The 22,482-nt window shown below is 40.3% G+C and overlaps 1 protein-coding gene across 13 annotated transcripts in view; it reads left to right on the top strand.

Moving 5' to 3' along the window:
• Window positions 1-14,301, top strand: part of mef2d (myocyte enhancer factor 2d) — a 75,808-nt gene extending 61,507 nt beyond the window's left edge. For 9 of the 13 annotated variants that reach the window (XM_084053468.1, XM_084053474.1, XM_084053472.1 and 6 more), the window contains 5 exons: window positions 595-715; window positions 1,519-1,687; window positions 3,472-3,540; window positions 6,001-6,051; window positions 9,200-14,301. In XM_084053468.1, the coding sequence (XP_083909594.1) occupies window positions 595-715; window positions 1,519-1,687; window positions 3,472-3,540; window positions 6,001-6,051; window positions 9,200-9,617 (828 nt within the window). In that variant the 3' untranslated portion in view covers window positions 9,618-14,301. The remainder of the gene's footprint in view (window positions 1-594; window positions 716-1,518; window positions 1,688-3,471; window positions 3,541-6,000; window positions 6,052-9,199) is intronic. The other 4 variants (XM_084053465.1, XM_084053467.1, XM_084053466.1 and 1 more) reach the window with 1 other exon arrangement.
• Window positions 14,302-22,482: the final 8,181 nt, after the last annotated feature.

Below are 22,482 nucleotides of genomic sequence, written 5' to 3'. Positions count from 1 at the left end.
CTTTCATAACGTAGTATAAACACATTTGTAACATTTGAAGTGTCAGTGCTTGCATTGTTCTAAGCCTTCTCTACAATGAAACTTACTTCACTTGAAGCCCTACTCAAAGCAGAGCACATTGATTAGGCCTATAATGGGATTGTTTTCTTACCCCAATAACAATGTCTCTGGATTCACTCTGCAGTCTTGGAAAGCATGTAATACAGTATACTGTAGCTCCACATGCTACCCATTATCATTACTGCCATTGAGAACTTGTTATGAACTTCTGCACCCAGGCCTTATAAGGGTAACAAAACACAAAAGACGTTGGTGCTGGAACTACTTTTCTCACGACAAAGAGCCATAACACTGAAGTGAACAAATACAAGATTTGGTTTGCTGGTAAATGTCAAACAAAAAGCTATTCACAATTAATCTACTGAACCATAATAATGAATCCAATCCACTAGGTCTGGATGAATGACAACTTTTCTATGGTATACTGTAACTATCACAACATTCCACTGTATCAGTGTGTGAGTAACCGCTTTGTCCCCCTCTTCCGCTCTTTTTGTCACACTATTCAACTCCATTTTTTGATTGTGTTCCCAGAATGCTCAGCGGCTAGGCGGTTCTCAGGTGGCGCAGGCGCTCACCACGCCAGTGGTCTCCGTGGCAACCCCCAGTCTCCTAGCACCCTTCTCCAGCATGCAGACGGGCTACAACACCACCGGTGAGCCTAGCAGCATGGCAGGCCGTGATACACTAGCTCTATGTACAGCTTCTGTCACAATTAGCACATCATTGTCGCCTGATCACAATTATTTGAGATAATCGCAATTATTTTGCATAGTCGTCAGAATCGTTTACATTCATCTGTATAAATGAATCTTTTGCTCACACGTTGTGAGCTAAGCTTGTAGGTCGGCTATGTATGCTATTTTTAAGCACATTTGAAATTCTGCAATTATTAAATATGGCTTATTTTGGCCAAAGTACATGATTTATTTTTGATTATTGGTACCAGTCATTGTCAGTCATTTCTTTGTACATTGAATTATTTGACATTATCTGCCCTGTGCACTTTTTATTTAAAAAGCCTTAAAAGACCAACAGAAATGTAATGTTTATTTATATGTTCCGATGGCAAAAACACAATTAAATTGTAAGTCACAATTACTTGTATGACAATTAATCATCAACTGACCTATGTACAGTGCGTTGTGAGGGCAAATGAGTCATGTAATAACAAGTAACACTGGTAAAATTCTGTGTTACGTTCTCTGTGGAAAGCAGATCACAAGCTATAGACACTTAAGAGTGTGACACCACCAAGCTGCCATGAATATTCACTTTGTTCACTGTAGAGTGAGCAGTTCTGGAGTGATTCCACTTCAAAGGTCTACATTAATATGGATTAGACGTAATTAATATTGATACACCAGAAAGTTGCATGATGTGAAACATTCCACTCTCTCATTTCACCCCCTATCTCTCTCTCTCTCTCTCTCTCTCTCTCTCGCCCTCGCCCCTCAGAGTATCAGTTGACCAGTGCAGACCTAACAGCGCTCCAGACCTTTACACCATCAGGACTGCTGCCCGGCAACATGGCTGCCTGGCAGCAGCAGCAACCAGCACTATCCCAGCAGCAGCAACAACAGCAACAGCCCCAGCAGCTCAGCTTGGCGTCCCTCAGTAACTTGGTGTAAGTTCCCTTTCTTTGGTCAACCAACTTAACCACTTCAGAGGAAGTGAGAACCCCAGCATTTTTCTTCGGGGAACATTTGCCAAAAATAGCAGCATCTATAATGCTGCGTTCACACTGGCAGACACAAAGATAGAGGCTACTGTTCTTTTTCACTGTAAGCCAGCGACATGAAGATGCAAAGATGCGTCCGACGTTTGTAGCTGCTACAAAAGATCTACAACAGCTACAAAGCTACAAAAAAGTTGAGCTGGCTTCAACTTCAGCTACAAAGATACTAAGCTACAAATATGCTGCGTAGCTTTGTATCTTTGTATCCTTTGTATATGTCAGTGTGAACGCAGCATAAGCGTCTAGATCGGCTATTTTGGGCAAAGAGATTTTGTGTAGACGGAACAAAGCAGTCCAAGTACAGTTGTAACTCAAGTCTGTTTCACTAAGACTAGAGGATTTAAGTTGTTAAATCCATGTTGAACTTTGGTTGTACAACCTTGGTGTTGGCTACCTGCCCATGATATAATTCCAAATATTATTATATACTATTATCTTTATAATAGTATATAATAATATTTGGAATTATATCATGGGCGATTCATACACTGTCTGGTGAAAAAGGTCTAAAAAAATGATAGCAAATAAATGAAAGCCAATTTAAAAAAAAAAAAAGATTATGTACATATTTAGAAAATGAGTCCTGGTATGTACATTTTCCCACCTATTTCACCTATAGGCAAACATTTCAACACATCACTAGCGTTAAACTGATAGTGGTAATTAATTAATTTATTTTTATTTTTTAAGCTAGACAACTTCCAGGAAGGGTAACATGAAGACAGCCATTTCACTTTCCCCAAATTACATACCAGGACTGTATTTTTTATACTTTGGCAGAATCAGATTATTTAGTTTATGTCCTAAAGGTGTGATTTTGAGATCTGTCTCACCATGCAATGAGAGTGAATGGAATCACTACTACCAGTTTCTTGCTCATGGAGCAGAGAATCAACAGATTGACAGTATTTGGAACCAAAGTTCTACCAAAGTTTAACATTGCTTCAACCAAACATCATTGAGACTGATTCCCCGATTTCTTGTCAGCTGCATTGATTGAGGTCTAACAAGGCTGACTCCAGACCTTCCCTCAGAAGTCTGTGACCAATAGTGACTATTAGTGACTTAATATGCATATAGGCAAACAATGTCCTCTCAGGCATGCGTGTGATATCTTTCTATGCTAGATGCAACACATGCACATAACCTACTTGAGGCATTTCTCATGTACAAAGCCGCAATATCATCCTCACTGCGGTTGATTCATCTATCTGGTGACCTAGATAACTCACAGCTCCAGGTCCCACTGGAATCCCAGATCTCTGATGTACTGTAGCTAGGCTAGGCTGCTAGTCTTTCGCGTTATGCTACTACTAGCTAGTGATGCTTAGTAGACATGTACTGTAGACACTGTAATTGTATTCTACAACACGGCATGTACGTAAGCTAACTGATTTGTCTACAAGCCATGATTAAAGCTACAGTATTTTACGCAATTTTGCCAGCCAACCTAAAGATTTAGAATCTTTACTTAATAAATGCAAACGATTACTGATTACTTAATTGTGTAGATGAACCAGCAATAGTCTAAATGTAATGTATTTTGATTAGTCTATAGTGTGTTATGTTAATTGTCTACCCTGACCCTGGGTACGGCTTGCTGCTAAACTAAACCAGCCATGGGCGAGCAGTTTCTAACTGCTTCTTTGTTGTTTCCTCCCTTTTATCCACAGCATGTGGGGTGCAGACAAACAGAATGGGGATATGGCTAACTGCATCTCCAGTTTTGCTGCTAACCTCAGGTGAATGACTTAGAATTGAGCATTTAGTGCATGATTGTTTCTGTCAAGTTATGTGGCCCATACTGTAGCTGCTAGGCTCAGTTATGTGCCCATGGCATTTAAAAAAAAAGCCTAAACAAATTCAAGCATATGGTAGTCACATTTTTAAACAAATCTTTATATCACAATAAATCAATATTTACAATGTTGGTTTCATGCCTGTCGTTGCAAGGCTGTCTGCTCTCCCTTTATCAATATACATACTGTAGGCCTTAAATGTATACAAAGAAGAAGGGTTCACGTGTGGTATAAAGGTCTTATGTCACAGCAGGTGATGTTCTTCGTCATTTTCATGAACAAAGAGTATGTCAGAAGCAGCTCCCTGGATGTGATCATATCAAAGAAATTCCAAATGAAAGTGTTCACACATTCACACTAAACCAGTATACAGATATTACTGATTATTTTGTTGTTGCTTTGATGCCTGTATGACCTGTATGACCTTTAATGTAAAGGCATGGCATCGGTTTTTAAGATGCCTCTCTGAAGTAGGCTCCTAATTCATTGACATATACCTGTACATCATTCAAAGTTTATGAGCGCTTTTTAAAAAAAGATCCTTTTGAATGTGAGGTGAGAATCATTTTAAGCATCATTTTGCAGATGCATCACTGCAGTTAGAACTCACCACCTGCTTTATAGCAGGTGGGGAACTAGCAGAGCAGATCGTCATTACAGCGTACTTCTACCATTGCTAAACCAAATGGTGCTTAGCCACTTAAAGTCTTAAACCCTATATAATTTGTTGACCAGTGTCCCCCAGGGGTCTTTACTTGAGTCCCTCCTTTTTTTCCCCCTCCACCAATTTCAAGTAGCTGATCTACAAGCTCAAAATGTGTCGCTTATTATGACATGCCCGGAATAGGGACGATAGGGAGGCCCTTAACACCTAATGGGAAGACATACCCTACCACATTGTGCCAGTATGGGTAACACCACGCTAATGTGGTGAAAGGATAACCTAGAGAAGACATACTGTACCACATTGTGCCAGTATGGGTCACACCACGGTAATGTGGTGGAGGAATAACCTAGAGCAGACATACTGTAGCACATTGTGCCAGTATGGCTAACACCACGCTAATGTGGTGGAAGAATAACCTAGAGCAGATACCAGTGGTTTGTTTTTTATTTCATCACACAGCGGCCTCGCAGCAAGCAAACACTTCCAATCAGAGAGTGATTGACGGCTTGGCTGCGAGCCTCACATTCGCTGTCATCCACGGTTTACCTCACCACAGGAGGCGAGAGGAAATTATTTCTGTCGGTCCCCTCGTTCTCCCCCGTCTCCTCCTCTCCTCTCCGTCCCTCACTTCTTCCCTCTGCCGAGGGGCCAATCACTTGCCTTTGCCATGTCAAGGCCCGCTATAGCGCTCGCCGCACATCTGTTGACCCCCCAATCTAAATGTTAATGTCAAACGGAGGCCTCCCTGCCTCGCTTTTTTGACTTGTTTGCTTGCTTACAGAATCGCTTTCCGGTTGGCTGTTGCTCTCATGGCGGGTTGAGCATGATGTGATACAGAAGCTGTGTGTGTGTGTTTTATTACTGAGGTGGAGCATCGGGGCCTCCAGTAGAGAAAATGTTTAGACACAGATAGGGAACATCTTTAGGGAAGTTGTCTGTCTGCAACTGTCTCGTGTCCTTGTTGTCTTCTTTTGTATTTGATTACACCACATGTGTGTGCGTATTTGTTTTTGCAAATATGATGCACTATCGATGCAACATAGTGGATTAGGTAGATTGTGTGATGAGATTTGAGTCTTACTTTGTTTTGTGTGTTACACAGTTTTTTGCACACGTGATTCTCGCACTTAGTATTATGCCTATCGGTCTGTCTGTTATTCCCCTTCACTCCCTCCCTCACCCTCTGTTTATGTCTCCCTGTCTCCACCCCAACACCCTCTCTCTCTTTTTCTCCCTCTCTCTGAACTCTCTGTTGTCGTTGAGGAAAACCATTTACAGACACTGCAAGCATGGTTAAATTGCTTACAGGGCACACTATTTGTCTGCTGGGCACAATGCACATATGCTATCAGAGCTGGTCCAGGCAAATCTATTAACTCCTAGAAGGATTGGTGTGTTTGTCCAAACTACAGAGTAGGGAATCACAGTGTAAAACACATTGAAAACTTTCCTTTGGCTATGCAGTATTTAACTTTACTCCCTGGAAGGACTATAACAACATTTCAGTACAGTATGCAACACCTGCACAGTACAAAGCTACAAGACTTCAGTTAGTTTTAGTTTCTGCACAGTGGCCAGACTGCAAACACATTTAACTACAGTGTGCGATTGATCTAGTTTTTCCATTTCTATGGTAACCATCTTCTGGAGAGCACATCACTGTCTACCCACCCACTCTTTCCCATCCAGTGATAGGTTTTTAAACATGCTTGTTTCTTTCTCTAATCCCTCTACAGCATGGCCTCTCAATCCAACTTGCTCTTTGGCAGGGAGGATGGCCTCTGCTGGTATTGTACTCCCTTTACTTTAGCACATCTACAACACGCTTTCCCAAAAAACACTGTTCTACTGACTCTCACATTTCTCTCATCCTCACTTTCCTTTGAACAAGATGCCAATGATTTGAACAATGTCATACCTATTCCATTGGTTGATAGCAGAACATTAACAGATTATGGTATATAAAAGATTGGACTTCACTTAAATCCTTTGCTAGCAAAAAATAACACTTTTGCTGACAGACTCCTCTGTGATTTAGGTTGGATTATTTATTTTCCCCAACACAGAGTATATGGTGTTTTTCAACTACTATTCGTTGACATTTCATTTACCGCAAAACACCATATGCGATGCCAACCAGTGCAGTAGAAGTCCTCAGAAATCACAGTGTTTTGGGGAAATGCGGCTGTACTCATCTGCACCGTACTGTAACCAAGTATTCCGCTTCTGGCTGTACTGGCTGTGTTAGCGCTTGGGGCTAGCCCGCGCTCTCGCCTTCATCACTGTCACCGGCCCGCTGACTCTGCCATTTTTACTCACCATAGCAACAGCACCCCTGTGGCACCATAATCCATCTACCTGTACCGGTCCATAATGCAAAGCTCAGGGTTTGATAAAGTGGCACACCAAGAGACAGAGTGAGTTTCACCGTCAAGGGGATTTGACAGTGTGTGTGTGTGCGTGCGCGCACACGCACACGTGCGTGTGTGTGTGTGTTAGGTGTCTGAGAGTGCGTGCGTGCGTGCGTGCGTGCGTGCGTGCGTGCGTGCGCACATGTGATTGTGTATGAGGTTAGCTGGAATGGGAGCCAGTGAGTGAATATGCATGCTAGGCACTCAAATTGCCTAGAGGTTTCCTATCTTAAATCCAGTCGTCTCCTTTCCCCCTCTCAATCTAGCAGTAATTGAGGGAATATTAGAGATGTTATGGATGGCTCATGATGTCCCATATTAGGACATACCCAAAGGGAAAATGCAGTAATTGGGAGTTTCAAATCGAATAGACCACACTCAGCGTGTCAAGCTGAGGGGGGAGAGCACTTGCTGTAAAATCTTGTCGACGGCGCCAAGCAGCCAGTCAGAGTGCATAGTCAAAGGCAAGAGTCAACCACAGTGATAGGCCCCACTCTGCTCAACTCAAATGAAAACACATGGGGTTTGGACACTAGATCTTTCTGTGCAGTGCTTGATCAAAAAGGCATGCACTTTAAAATCTTTTAAAAGTTAAAGCTCTTTATTAATTATTTAGAAATATAGTAAGTAAAACATATAGTACTAAAGCTCTATAGCTCTAGTACAGGGGTCTCCAACTCTTTAGTAAACAGAACATTTTTTTTAGGTCAAGATGTCAATTTTATCCAATCAGGAGAGAGAACCCCCCATCAAAGAAAAAAAATGTATCATCTTTAATTGTATAGTGTTCCAGTTCCAATGTTGTGTGTCATCTCTTCCAATTTCACTTATATCCTGTATCCTTAATTCTCTCTCTTGAATGGATATGAGAGAGAGAGAGAGAGAGAGAGAGAGAGAGAGAGAGAGAGAGAGAGAGAGAGAAATAATGTTTTTGTACCTTGTCATATGCGTCATTATTACTAGTCATGGGTTCAACTAACATTTCCAAGAAGATGTCAAACCAAAAATATAGCCATTAATTGTTGCAAGTGCTGCCATCTACAGGTTGAAACGTTCACCCCCGTTGCACCCTCTTGCACTGCTTATAAACCAACATATTTACATAAGTCTATCTATACTTTTGGAAACCATGACGTTGAAGTCCCTCGTCCCTAGCCTATGTCAGAGTCACGCCAATTATGTGCAGTTGTCGGGGACATTCCTCTTTAACCCATTAAAACCGGGAACATATCTGTTGTAACCACTTAAACCATTATTTTATACTTTGGCTATTCAAAAATAGTAGATATACAATATACTACTACTATTAATACTTGTAGATCTGCTATTTTTGAAAAAAAAAATGGTGCAAATATTTGACTCCAAGACGCAAAAACATTGCTTCTGGGGGTCCCTATTACAAAATATTGTGAGATGGGGGTCGACGGCCAAATACAATATAGGCCTAATTTTGGGGGTCGTTGCATGAAAAGGTACCACTGATATAACAACATATGTTTTTTCAGAAAACTGTTATAGGATTTAGAAGACATTTGTAGAATCGGAACCTCAGGCCTTAATCGGTTAAGACAGCTTCATGTGGCCCTCGGCCCTCACCTGTTCAAAGACCCACCTCGCCCTGTTTGTCTTTGTTGTGTCTCTTGTCTGTGTTTTGAATCCATGTCCATCACCATCAGCCCTGCTGTGCTGGTTTATGACAATAGCCTCACCTGCTGTTCTAGAATATGGCCCAGTCTCGGTGGCTTGGTTCTGTGTTTATATGTCTTTAAGAAAAACCCAGAGTGTATAATAGAATATTCATCATGTACAGTTGACTCAATATGCTTATCCGCCTATTGAGTCAACTGTACAGTTCATTAATCTGCCGGTTGCTATCATGTCTTTTTGCAATACTAGCTGTCATCGCTGCTTATGGTGTACTGTACACATGTTGTTTTCTAAACTTCTGAAGAGATGTGTGGTGTGATTTGTATGGATTTTTAACCCATTAAAACCGGAAAAGCATCTGTGTGATTATAGATTTTTGCTATATATATATATATATATATATATATATATATATATATATATATATATATATTATAGCAACATACGTTTTTCAGAAAACTCTTAGAATTTGGAACAGTGGTTTAGAACAGTATTTCTCAAAAACAGCAGATATACAAGCTCACAGTGCATCACTTTTGTTATTTTTGAACATTTTTGAAAAATCTTGAATAATTCTTTCTTGAAAAAAATGTTTGAATAATTTAATTCTGAATCATTTTGAATTTTTAAACACAAATCTTCTCTTCTGGGGGTCCCTGGCAATTTTGAATTTTTAAACACAAATCTTCTCTTCTGGGGGTCCCTGGCACAAAACATTCGCAGATGGGGGTTCGCGGCCAAATACATTGACACGAAAAAGTTTGAGAATTTAGAAGACATTTGTAGAATCGGCCTCAGGTCTTAATGGGTTAACAGAGCTCATGTTCAAATATCTCTCCGTCACACTTTCGTTTCCTTTCTCTGTCCATCCTTGCAGGCCGATGGGTCACATACCTCAGGGCGCCACGCTGACAGTCAACACAAACCCCAACATCAACATCAAGTCAGAACCCATCTCGCCCAACCGCGACCGCAGCACCCCCAGCTCCGTTGGCGGCGGAGGCGGGGGCTGCCAAGGCCTGGGCTCCGCCGCTTACCCTGGCAGCCTCCGCCTGGACCCTGGAACCCAGGGGCGCTCACCCGTTGACAGCCTCAGCAGCAATGGCAGCTCATACGATGGGAGCGACCGGGACGACGGGGCCCAGGGACGAGGGGGGCCCCCCGACTTCCACCATCAGGCAACATCCGGGGTGCAGCAACCGACCATGGTCCTCCTGCGGCCCTCTTCGGCCGACCCCCAGGACCAGGATGGGGCCAATGTCAAGAGAATGAGACTGGACGCCTGGGTCACATAGAGAGATGGCTAGAGACTGATGGATGGACGGACGGACGGACGGACGGACGGACGGATGGATGAATGGTTGGATGGTGGATGGAGATGTGTATTTGTGGCTTGTTGTACATGTCCCCCATCCCTTGCCCCCCTTTCTCCTTCCTTCTACATACAGAAATGCCTGCCATCTACCTAGTTATCCACCACACAGGAAATGCTGACCTCACACTCTCATGTACCAAGCACACACCACACAAACACACACACACACACACACACACACACACACACACACACACACACACACACACACACACACACACACACACACACACACACACACACACACACACACACACACACACACACACACACACACACACACACACTCAAGCATGCTCACACATATTCTGTCTCTCACGTGTGTATGCGTGGCCACCAATGACAATGTTTATGACAATGCGTATACACATTTGTACTCGTGTACTCTTTCACTCCCACAGACACAGTCACAAAACCCTGAAGGGGTTGAGCCACCAAACCAGGGATTATATGTTTTATTATATGGAATTATTATGATTGATGAATTGGACTTGAGAATGGGCCGGTTGTAAGCCTGTCCTTAATATAGAGTGAGGCAAGCTTGACAGCTTGACTGGGTGCTTGGTTCACCCTCCATACAAAATTCATAAACATGTTGCTGTCGGAAAGAAACCTCGTACCTCTATGTTTCAAATGTTTAAGTAAATTAGTGCCCTACTTCATCGTACAAAAGTGTGTCACACAAAAGTAGTGAATATAGCAGATCTACGAGCTCACAGCATGTCGTAATGCAACGCGTTTTGAGATTGTAGATCGTCTAGTTTCACTATATAAAAATGTTTTTAAAATGATAATCAAAAAGGAACAGTTTTGGACATACAAGGTTTCCACCGGACAGCAACGATTTATAAAGTACACTCTCATTCGATGCCCTGTTGATCATCCACTGACTATCCACGTTAGGTCCCTAAAGTGGCTGCACTGCTCTGTTGTAAACATATACAACCAAATGAGATCACATTTTTGTATACAATGGCAGGACTGTAATTGTATAGTAGACCTAGATGTTACTTTTACTGTTACTTTTTAAGAGACTGGGCCATTTTGCTCTTTTTAACGTGTTCACTGATGTTTTGTTCTCCTGTCTGACTGTTGATCATCATTAGAGATTGGATTTATTTTTAGATTTTGAATTTTAAGAATGGTGAAAGACACTAATCTATCCAAGGCGACATTCTGATTCTGATTAATTTCTGTAGACAGGCAGTATACCCTGTTAACTAGTAGGGGCCCCTGTCTTCTGTTTAACTCAATGTAAAACCAGGAACATCATTTGTTACTGAGTTCTTTTTTTCTTTTTCTGTAGTTGACACATCATGTCAACTACAGATGCTGAGCAGGCGAGAGAAAGAGAGAGAGAGAGAGTGTGTGTGTGTGTGTGTGTGTGTGTGTGTGTGTGTGTGTGTGTGTGTGTGTGTGTGTGTGTGTGTGTGTGTGTGTGTGTGTGTGTGTGTGTGTGCGTGCGCGTGTGCGTGTGTGTTCATGAACTCAAATGCTCCTTTTTTCCAACTTGAATTTGACAAATACTCATTCTCACGTTGATCCTTGAACACACCTGCAACATGCATGATGGCATTTTTATTTTTGCTGAAGGATTCTATACAGTTTGAATAGCCCACCGTTGTTGTTGTTCAAAGAAAAGACACAGGTACCGTGTATATAAGCAATCTGTTCTCCTTCTTCGTGGCTTTTGTATGACATGGTGAAGGGTGTTTTGAAGGTAAATAAATGTAGAACTTATACAAATATATATTTAGCAGCTTGAGACAGTAGCAAGCGAGCGCAGAGCTCTGCATCCAAAGCAGGGGATTACAACAGATAACAGGGACTGTACATAAGATAATTTTATATTCGGCAGGATATCCCTTAAAAAGAAAGAAAGAAAAAAAAAAAAACAAGCTGAAGTGCTGATACTCAGTGGATGTCTTTATGCGTATACTTAAGGTGTAATATGCTGACAAGCCAAGAGAGGGTGCTTTAGAGGCAGAAAGGGAAGAACTTTAGTAGGCTACAATAGCTGTGGTGACTGTTTGAATAAGCAATGGTTAGTACTAATTGAGCGCACTTTAACACCCCATCCACCCTCTTTCCTGTTGCAAAAAAAGAAGCAAAACAAAAACCCAGATGACTCCTTAGACCCACTGACAGACAGATTCACACAGCAAACACACACCACACACACTCAGTGAGCCAAGGACTCCCCGGTCCCTTCTTTTGTTCAAGTTGTCCAGGGGCAGCGAGCAATTTACAGTGTACTCTTTAGACACTAACTCCTGATTTATACTAAATTGTGCGTCAGTGTCTCGCACCGATAACAGCTGATCTACATGTTAGCTGTTTTCAGTGCAAGACATGATGCGCAACCAAGTATAACTCAGGCTTAAGCCATGTATGTATATTTAAAAGATCTCTTGTTTACTTGTCACAGGTCAGCTGTAGTTTTTTATCATGAAAAGGTTAAACTCTTAAAATGGTTATAGTGCATTTGTGCATTTTGTGAACTATGAAGGATGTCATTTTTGTATTCTATAAATGTGCGATTAATGTGAATTGGAGGTAGAGAGACAAAAAAAGGTCAAAAGTGCAAATTCATTTAACTTTTTCTGAAAGTGCTCAGTCACAGTGCTGATAATCCATTTGCTCATTAAAAGCTTTGGAAGCAGAATTTGGTTATTGGATATAAAAAAACGGAGGTACTCATAATCCAACCAAAATCCAACTTAGACTAGTTGACTTTGTAATTATCACATATAACAGCAATATCTGTCATGGAAAGTTCATTTTCCTTACTTCGACCCCCTACAAGCCTAACCTTAATATGGCAGCCGCACACACTTTCAGACATCACATACTGTACACATTCTTTTTCTGTAAACTCCGTCCAGAATAGCAGGTTTAAGCGACTTGACATTGGCTCTAAATTGTTGCTTTTTGTTTGTTTGTTTTATCTGTGTAGTTGTTGACGTAGGGACTGAGCAGCCAGTCAAAGTTTATATGAGCGGTTTGCCTGAGAGAGTGAAAGAGTAAACCTATATCGCTGAGTGTATACAAACACATTTAGACTGTAAGACTGTTGTGCCCTGAGCTTTGAACAAAAATGTTGATCCTTCTCCGAAGGCTTTTGTTAGGTAGCCATAATCTTGAGTAGAGCCACAAGCCATGCTGTCATAAAACAAAGTATAATGGCGTTTATTGAGAATGAACTTCTGGGGGATGTAGTTTTATTTGGCACTCAGGGGTGTTAGCTGTATGGCCAAGCGAGGTGTTGTACAAAGCCCTGATAGGGGTCGCTGTAATCAAAAACGGAAAGACAATCCTCTTGAGAAAGTGTTGAGAATCTACACCCCCATGATAACCCCACCGCCCTCCATATTTCCTCATGTATAATGATGTTTAGAAAATCTCAATCACTTTCCAGTGTTAATTTGTGCTGGTGACAGTTCTATCGTATGTTTTCATTATAATTGTTCTATGATAATTGATATTACTATTATGATTACTATCATCACTATCACAACCATTGCTTATGGTAACTGTATGGATGATATAGAGATGACAACTTTGACCTTTTATTCAGCGTTTATTTTTTTGTGTGTGTAGTTTAGGGATCTTGTTTTATTTGGAATTTTATTTTGTTATTATTATTATTATTATGGTTAATATTATTATTATTATTATTAATATTATTATTATATATATAAATATATTTTGTTTTCATTTGTTTTCATTTTTTTCTTGTTTCTCTTTAGTTTTTCTTCAAAAAGGGTGTTACTAATATTGCACGATTTTATGACATGAAACAAACAAACAAAAAAAAACAACAAAAAAAAATCCCAAACCATATAGTGATATTAGTACAAGTGAGGTTACAGACACACGAGCGCTAATGCCTGATCTGTACTTGGTCCCGTGCCGTGTCGTGCACCGAAAATAGCCGATCTACAAGCTCACAACATGTCGCAGTGTGACACGTTGTGAGCTTGTAGATTGGCTATTTTCGATGCGCAACACCAGCTCCAAACTGAGTATAAATCACCCGTAAGCGGGTTGAGTACAGTGACCAGTTCAATGCTGCAATTTTTAGTCCTATGTACAAACCCCTACTAGTCTACACACGTGGTTACATGGGGTGGGGGTGTGAGGGGTGGGGGGGAGTGACACATGTAATTTATTTCTGACACGATGATGTATGTCGATGCATGGGCGTTAAAACAAGCAAAGAATGATTCTTGTTATAGGGAATAAAATATTGAAATGTAATGTCAACACAAATATACATCACACAGAAATAAATATTTAAAAGAAAATGAAGAAAAAAAGTTTTAAATAAATTATAGCTAATATATTGTGTTTGACTAGTCTGCTTTTTGTTGTAAAGATTTTTTTTGTTTTTTTTGTTTTGTTTTTGGAGAATGATATACAATTTGTGTATATTTTCATAAATAAAGTATGCACTGATATGTTATTATAAATTCTATACTGCTTTTACAAAAGAAGTGTTTGTTATTGTACCAAAGTATCCATTTGTCCCTTCTTATCCTCCCCTTTTTGCGTATGTTTTACCCGTATTTTATATATTAAATAGACAAGTTGACCTACAACAAGGCTTGGTTTTGTGTGTGTGTTTTTTTTTAGGAATGTAGGCCTACTGTATATTATTATTGTCTCCGTCAGGCCGAAAGGCATGGCGAGAGAGTATGTTTTTCCCCCTGTCCGTCCGTCCGTCCGTCCGTGTGTCCGTGTGTCCTGTCTGTGTGTTACCAGCTAATCTCCGGCACCGTTGGCCCGGTCGCTGCGAAACTGTGTACACCCACTCCCTGGATGCCAATTCAGAACCTCTGCCCCACATTTTCACATGGGCCTGTCATAGCGCCACCAGGAGGCCGATTTGTGCAAAACCCATTTTTTCCCATTACACCTACAGCTTTTAACCAAACGTGCAAATCGGTACACAGTATCTCTATAGTCATGTGATCAACCCGGATCTGTCCGATTTCCCATATTGCATCCTCATTGGCTAAGGTTGGCTTCCAAAGTTCGCAGGATTGGTCCGTTTTGAACAAACTGCCTCAAATCATGAACGCCGCTTGCCATTTCCATACAATTGCACACACACATTCCCACTAGGCCGAGGAAGAAATGCCACTTGAAAATTTTAAAATCAGCCTCATGGTGGCACTATAACAGGCCGATTTGCATTTTTAACTATAACTGCACCGATCTGCGTGTAACTTTGCACGCACACCCTTGAGGCCAAGGAAAAACATCTACACTGCATTTCTCACATCTGCTTTTTACAGCGCCACCAGGAGGCCGACTTATGTGAAATACATTTTTCGAGATTATTCCTTCAGATTCTGTCCAAAAAACACGCACATTGGTACACAGTATCTCCATAGTCATGTGATTCTGAGTCGACGTCTGAGTCAGGATCTCAGTAAGTAGCTGACTGAGGGAGGTCTCGGGAGGACTCGGGACGTCGTATGGACGTCCGTTTTGGACGTCCATACGACGTCGCAGGGGGCGCTGTTTCACCCAAGGTAACTACACAACCTAAACCTCTACCAAAGTGGTCTTGCCTTTAACACACATCACCGGGTCCCGAGGGAATCCGTTTCACCAGCCGCCTGTTAGCAGCCATATATAAAAGTCCTTCCCAGCCGGTATTTCATGCAGCAAGGCCCTGACGTTTAGGTCCACTAGCCGTTACGTGTGCCATGACTCATACACCTTTTGGAAGTTGTTACTGTTCTTGAGCTTGGATTTTCTACAGAGGACAGCCACCTTCTCCTGTGTGGACCGCTATATAAATGTTCCTCAGGTCAGCGGCCACGCCCGTGACTGCTCAGTAACGCTGGTGCTGAGTACAGGTCCTCGGTACGCTCAGCCATTATACATGATTATACATGACTAAAGGTTTGGGCTGCTACGCGGCCTTCACACCTACGTCGCACCGCCGATCTGACTGATATGCCCATATATGGAAATCTCTGTATTTGTCAGTCTTTGAACTTTTTATGCCCATATATGGAGATCTCTGATGTCATCATTATATTCCCATATATGGGCATGCTGATATGCCCATATATGGAGATCTCTGCATCTGTCAGTCCTTGTCCCTTGTATTCCCATACATGGAGATCCCTGATGTCCCTAGTGTCACTACCGAAACGGAAAAAAAATTACTAAGTCCAGAGCTCGATGAATGTTAGGGACCAAAAAAATAGTCACTACCAATCAACTTTAAATTGCCTGAAACGTACTCCTAACAGGTTTTTGGGGGAACAATTTTTTTTTCGTTTCGGTAGTGTCACTACCGAAACGGAAAAAAAATTACTAAGTCCAGAGCTCGATGAATGTTAGGGACCAAAAAAAAAGTCACTACCAATCAACTTTAAATTGCCTGAAACGTACTCCTAACAGGTTTTTGAGGGAACTTTTTTTTTTTCGTTTCGGTGGAAAAAAAATGACTAAGTCCAGAGCTCGATGAATGTTAGGGACCAAAAAAAAGGTCACTACCAATCAACTTTAAATTGCCTGAAACGTACTCCTAACAGGTTTTTGGGGGAACAATTTTTTTTTCGTTTCGGTAGTGTCACTACCGAAACGGAAAAAAAATTACTAAGTCCAGAGCTCGATGAATGTTAGGGACCAAAAAAAAAGTCACTACCAATCAACTTTAAATTGCCTGAAACGTACTCCTAACAGGTTCTTGGGGGAACATTTTTTTTTTTCGTTTCGGTAGTGACACCATTGTGTCACTACCGAAACGGAAAACAATTTACTAAGTCCAGAGCTCGATGAATGTTAGGGACCAAAAAAAAAGTCACTACCAATCAACTTTAAATTGCCTGAAACGTACTCCTAACAGGTTTTTGGGGGAACAATTTTTTTTTCGTTTCGGTAGTGACACCATTGTGTCACTACCGAAACGAAAAAAAAATTACTAAGTCCAGAGCTCGATGAATGTTAGGGACCAAAAAAAAAGTCACTACTAATCAACTTTAAATTGCCTGAAACGTACTCCGGTAGCACTTTACAATAATGACCCGTTATAAAGCATTTATAAACGTTTGTAAGTAGTTTGTAGACTATTAACAAATCATTAACAACCTGTTTGTTGACATTCGTAAATGATTACTAAAACCTTTATAACTACAGTTACAAATCATTTGTAAAGTATTAGTAAGTAGTGAACTATTCATGAATAAGCCATTTATATACATCTGTAAAAGATTATTAAATCATTTGTAACGACCCATTCTAAAGCATTTATAAACGTTTATAAGCAGTTTGTAGACTATTAACAAATCATTAACAACCTGTTTATTGACATTCGTAAATGATTACTAAAACCTTTAAAACTACGGTTACAAATCATCTATAAAGGTATTAGTAACTATTAATGAATAAGCCATGTATAATACATCTGTAAATGATTATTAAATCATTTGTAACTGATGTTACATAATATCTACAAGCTATTGGTATGCTATTGGTATGCTTTGTTAAACATTCCTAAAGTATCTATAAATCCTTAGTACATGTTATTATGTGCCCTATAGTAAATTGAAGACAGTTCATCATTTACAACTGTCTGTTAATGTGTTTGTTCATGTTTAACATGCTTTGTAAAACATTCCTAAAATATCTATAAATCCTTTGTACATGTTATTATGTGCCCTACAGTAAAGTGAAGACAGTTCATCATTTATGACTGTCTGTTAATGTGGACTTTCTCCTTACCTGTTGCAAACTACCTGGCTTTCATGAATGCAGACACCAAACAATTACTAGAATTATCATTCATGTTAAGCAAATGATGCGTAAGACATTCGTAAAGAGTATGTAAACCATTTGCAGACGTTATCATGAGCCTGAGCCTAGTTGCTTCTTTTGGGCTTGTTTTCATAGACCTGTCCGCTTGTTTCTTTTGCAAAATCTGGCAACACACTGATTACCTGCATTACACCTGCAGTAGCCTACTAGGGAGGAAGTGAACAGTGATGCAGTTGCAGACTGGACAGAAATATGTCTAATTCATGTTTTATGTGTTTTAACTGTCTTGTTGCAGGTGATCGAGGTAACATAAAATGGCTAATCTTACACACATGAAGTAGCATTATGACTAGGGGGTATTTTGATGGTGGCTGTTTGTATCCACAATGTTTGTTTTGATGTGTAGGCTAGTAATGTCCTCCATGCTTAGCAGTTTAGCTTAGCAGCTAAAGCTAACTTGCACTGGGAGGTGGTGACTGCAGAGGCTCCAAGCTGCTACTCTGTGATTAATTTCTTTGTTTAAATGTCAGTGTGTGTGCTGTGGCCAAGAGTTGCTACATTTTATATCTTAATAAATTGTTGTATACTTGTATACTATATAACGTTACTTTTGCCACTTTTTGATGTCACATGTTTTACTAATCACTGTTAAACATGAAATAATAATGCATAGTCTTCACTTTACAACAAGGCCCATGATAACGTTAGCAAATGGTCAACACACTCTTTACGAATGTCATACGAATCATATATTAAACATGAAAGATAATTCTAGTAATTGTTTGGCATCTGCATTCATGAAAGCCAGGTAGTTTGCAACAGGTAAGGAGAAAGTCACATTAACAGACAGTTGTAAATGATGAACTGTCTTCACTTTACTATAGGGCACATAATAACATGTACTAAGGATTTATAGATATTTTAGGAATGTTTTACAAAGCATATATTAAACATGAACAAACACATTAACAGACAGTTGTAAATGATGAACTGTCTTCACTTTACTATAGGGCACATAATAACATGTATTAAGGATTTATAGATACTTTAGGAATGTTTAACAAAGCATATGTTAAACATGAACAAGCTACCAATAGCTTGTATATATTATGTAACATCAGTTACAAATGATGTAATAATCATTTACAGATGTATTATACATGTCTTATTCATGAATAGTCATAAAATACCTTTATAGATGATTTGTAACCGTAGTTATAAAGGTTTTAGTTTCTTCGGATTTTTTCGGATTTAACTTTCGTTTCGGTGGTGACCAACTTTCGTTTCGGTAGTTTGATTACAAAATGTAAGTTGTGTAAAAAATAATCTGACTATACTAAGTTGTTATTTGTTTGTTTAAGTCAGGCTATACTCTACTCAGAGTCATAAGTTTACAAAATGTACTAAAGTACAGTGAACGTCTGTGCGGTTTGTCTTCATCACTGAAAATAACGTACATGTAAACTGATATAAAACTGCTGTCATGTGCAGTTGGGGTGAAGAAACACAACCATTTCACTCCTAATAATACCTATTTGATTTGACATCCTGACTTGCTGCTGTAGCTGAGGCTTGAACCTGTTACCTGCGGCTCACTAGTCAGTGACTCTATCCATTCACCTACAGCTGTTTCCTTGGAATCTGTGGTTCTGAAACCTTTTGTTGTCAACCCCCCAAATTGACATGTATTTGGGCAGTGGACCCCAATGTGAAAAGATGTAGCGTCAGGGCCCCCCATGAAAAAGATTTATATTTATGCTGTAACAAATTTTTTTAAAGTTATTTGTCTTGTTTGTTGTTCAAGTCAAAGCACCAGGAAGGCTGTACTTACCAGCCATCTGTTAGCTCAATGGGTTGAGACGCAGTATTCATGATCCAGAGGCCATGAGTTCAAATCCCATTGATGTCTTTCCTATGATTCTTTCCTTTGCAGACTGGCTTCCAGAAGATCAACTGAAAACTACCAGGAAGGCTATATTTGTCATCCAACTGTTAGCTCAATGGGTTGAGACGCAGTATACATGATCCAGAGGCCATGAGTTCAAGTCCCATTGATGTCTTTCCTATGATTCTTTCCTTTGCAGACTGGCTTCCAGAAGATCAACTGAAAACTACCAGGAAGGCTGTACTTGTCAGCCATCTGTTAGCTCAATGGGTTGAGACGCAGTATTCATGATCCAGAAGCCATGAGTTCAAATCCCATTGATGCCTTTCCTATGATTCTTTCCTTTGCAGACTGGCTTCCAGAAGATCAACTGAAAACTACCAGGAAGGCTATATTTGTCATCCAACTGTTAGCTCAATGGGTTGAGACGCAGTATACATGATCCAGAGGCCATGAGTTCAAATCCCATTGATGTCTTTCCTATGATTATTTCCTTTGCAGACTGGCTTCCAGAAGATCAACTGAAAACTACCAGGAAGGCTGTACTTGTCAGCCATCTGTTAGCTCAATGGGTTGAGACGCAGTATTCATGATCCAGAGGCCATGAGTTCAAATCCCATTGATGTCTTTCCTTTGCAGACTGGCTTCCAGAAGATCGACTGAAAAGTACCAGGAAGGCTGTACTTGTCAGCCATCTGTTAGCTCAATGGGTTGAGACGCAGTATACATGATCCAGAGGCCATGAGTTCAAATCCCACTGGTGTCTTTACTGTGATGCTTTCCTTTGCAGACTAACTTCTAGAAAAACAAGTTATAACCACCAGGAAACCTGTAACTCTCAGCCAACAGCATAGCTCAACTGGTAGAGCGTCTGTCCAATAACATGACTTGACTTGACTTGAGTGGGTTCGATTCCCACTCGAGTCAAGTGTCCCCGGTAACTTGGGGCAACGGATAAATTGACTGATATCCTTAGTGATGCTTCCTTTTGCAGACTAACTTCTAGAACAACAAGTTAAAACCACCAGGAAACCTGTAACTCTCAGCCTACAGCATAGCTCAACTGGTAGAGCATCTGTCCAATAACCTGACTTGACTTGACTTGAGTGGGTTCGATTCCCACTCGAGTCAAGTGTCCCCGGTATCTTGGGGCAACGGATAAATTGACTGATATCCTTAGTGATGCTTCCCTTTGCAGACTAACTTCTAGAAAACAAGTTAAAACCACCAGGAAACCTGTAACTCTCAGCCAACAGCATAGCTCGACTGGTAGAGCGTCTGTCCAATAACATGACTTGACTTGAGTGGGTTCGGTTCCCACTAACGTCAAGTCCCCGGTAAATTGGGGCAGCGGATAAATTGACTGATATCCGTAGAATAACTTGTAGGAGTGTGCTGGTTCAAACGGATAAATCAGTCAATTTATCCGTTGCCCCAAATTACCTGGGACACTTGACTCAAGTGGGAATCGAACCCACTCAAGTCAAGTCATGTTATTGGACAGACGCTCTAACAGTCGAGCTATGCTGTTGGCTGAGAGTTACAGGTTTCCTGGTGGTTTTAACTTGTTTTTCTAGAAGTTAGTCTGCAAAGGAAAGCATCACAGTAAAGACACCAGTGGGATTTGAACTCATGACCTCTGGATCATGTATACTGCGTCTCAACCCATTGAGCTAACAGATGGCTGACAAGTACAGCCTTCCTGGTAATTTTCAGTTGATCTTCTGGAAGCCAGTCTGCAAAGGAAAGAATCATAGGAAAGACATCAATGGGATTTGAACTCATGGCCTCTGGATCATGAATACTGCGTCTCAACCCATTGAGCTAACAGATGGCTGACAAGTACAGCCTTCCTGGTAGTTTTCAGTTGATCTTCTGGAAGCCAGTCTGCAAAGGAAAGAATCATAGGAAAGACATCAATGGGATTTGAACTCATGGCCTCTGGATCATGTATACTGCGTCTCAACCCATTGAGCTAACAGTCGGATGACAAATATAGCCTTCCTGGTAGTTTTCAGTTGATCTTCTGGAAGCCAGTCTGCAAAGGAAAGAATCATAGGAAAGGCATCAATGGGATTTGAACTCATGGCTTCTGGATCATGAATACTGCGTCTCAACCCATTGAGCTAACAGATGGCTGACAAGTACAGCCTTCCTGGTAGCTTTCAGTTGATCTTCTGGAAGCCAGTCTGCAAAGGAAAGAATCATAGGAAAGACATCAATGGGATTTGAACTCATGGCCTCTGGATCATGTATACTGCGTCTCAACCCATTGAGCTAACAGTTGGATGACAAATATAGCCTATAGGTATTATTAGGAGTGAAATGGTTGTGTTTCTTCACTGCACATGACAGCAGTTTTATATCAGTTTACATGTACGTTATTTTCAGTGATGAAGACAAACCGCACAGACGTTCACTGTACTTTATTACATTTTGTAAACTTATGACTCTGAGTAGAGTATAGCCTGACTTAAACAAACAAATAACAACTTAGTATAGTCAGATTATTTTTTACACAACTTACATTTTGTAATCAAACTACCGAAACGAAAGTTGGTCACCACCGAAACGAAAGTTAAATCAGAAAAAATCCGAAGAAACTAAAACCTTTATAACTACGGTTACAAATCATCTATAAAGGTATTTTATGACTATTCATGAATAAGACACGTATAATACATCTGTAAATGATTATTACATCATTTGTAACTGATGTTACATAATATATACAAGCTATTGGTAGCTTGTTCATGTTTAACATATGCTTTGTTAAACATTCCTAAAGTATCTATAAATCCTTAATACATGTTATTATGTGCCCTATAGTAAAGTGAAGACAGTTCATCATTTACAACTGTCTGTTAATGTGTTTGTTCATGTTTAACATATGCTTTGTAAAACATTCCTAAAATATCTATAAATCCTTAGTACATGTTATTATGTGCCCTATAGTAAAGTGAAGACAGTTCATCATTTACAACTGTCTGTTAATGTGACTTTCTCCTTACCTGTTGCAAACTACCTGGCTTTCATGAATGCAGATGCCAAACAATTACTAGAATTATCTTTCATGTTTAATATATGATTCGTAAGACATTCGTAAAGAGTGTGTTGACCA

This window comes from Gymnoscopelus microlampas (assembly GCF_963454915.1).
Source record: "Gymnoscopelus microlampas genome assembly, chromosome: 3".
Classification (NCBI taxonomy): domain Eukaryota; kingdom Metazoa; phylum Chordata; class Actinopteri; order Myctophiformes; family Myctophidae; genus Gymnoscopelus; species Gymnoscopelus microlampas.
Note: the sequence above shows the minus strand (reverse complement) of the source record. Positions and strands in the feature narration are given on the sequence as shown.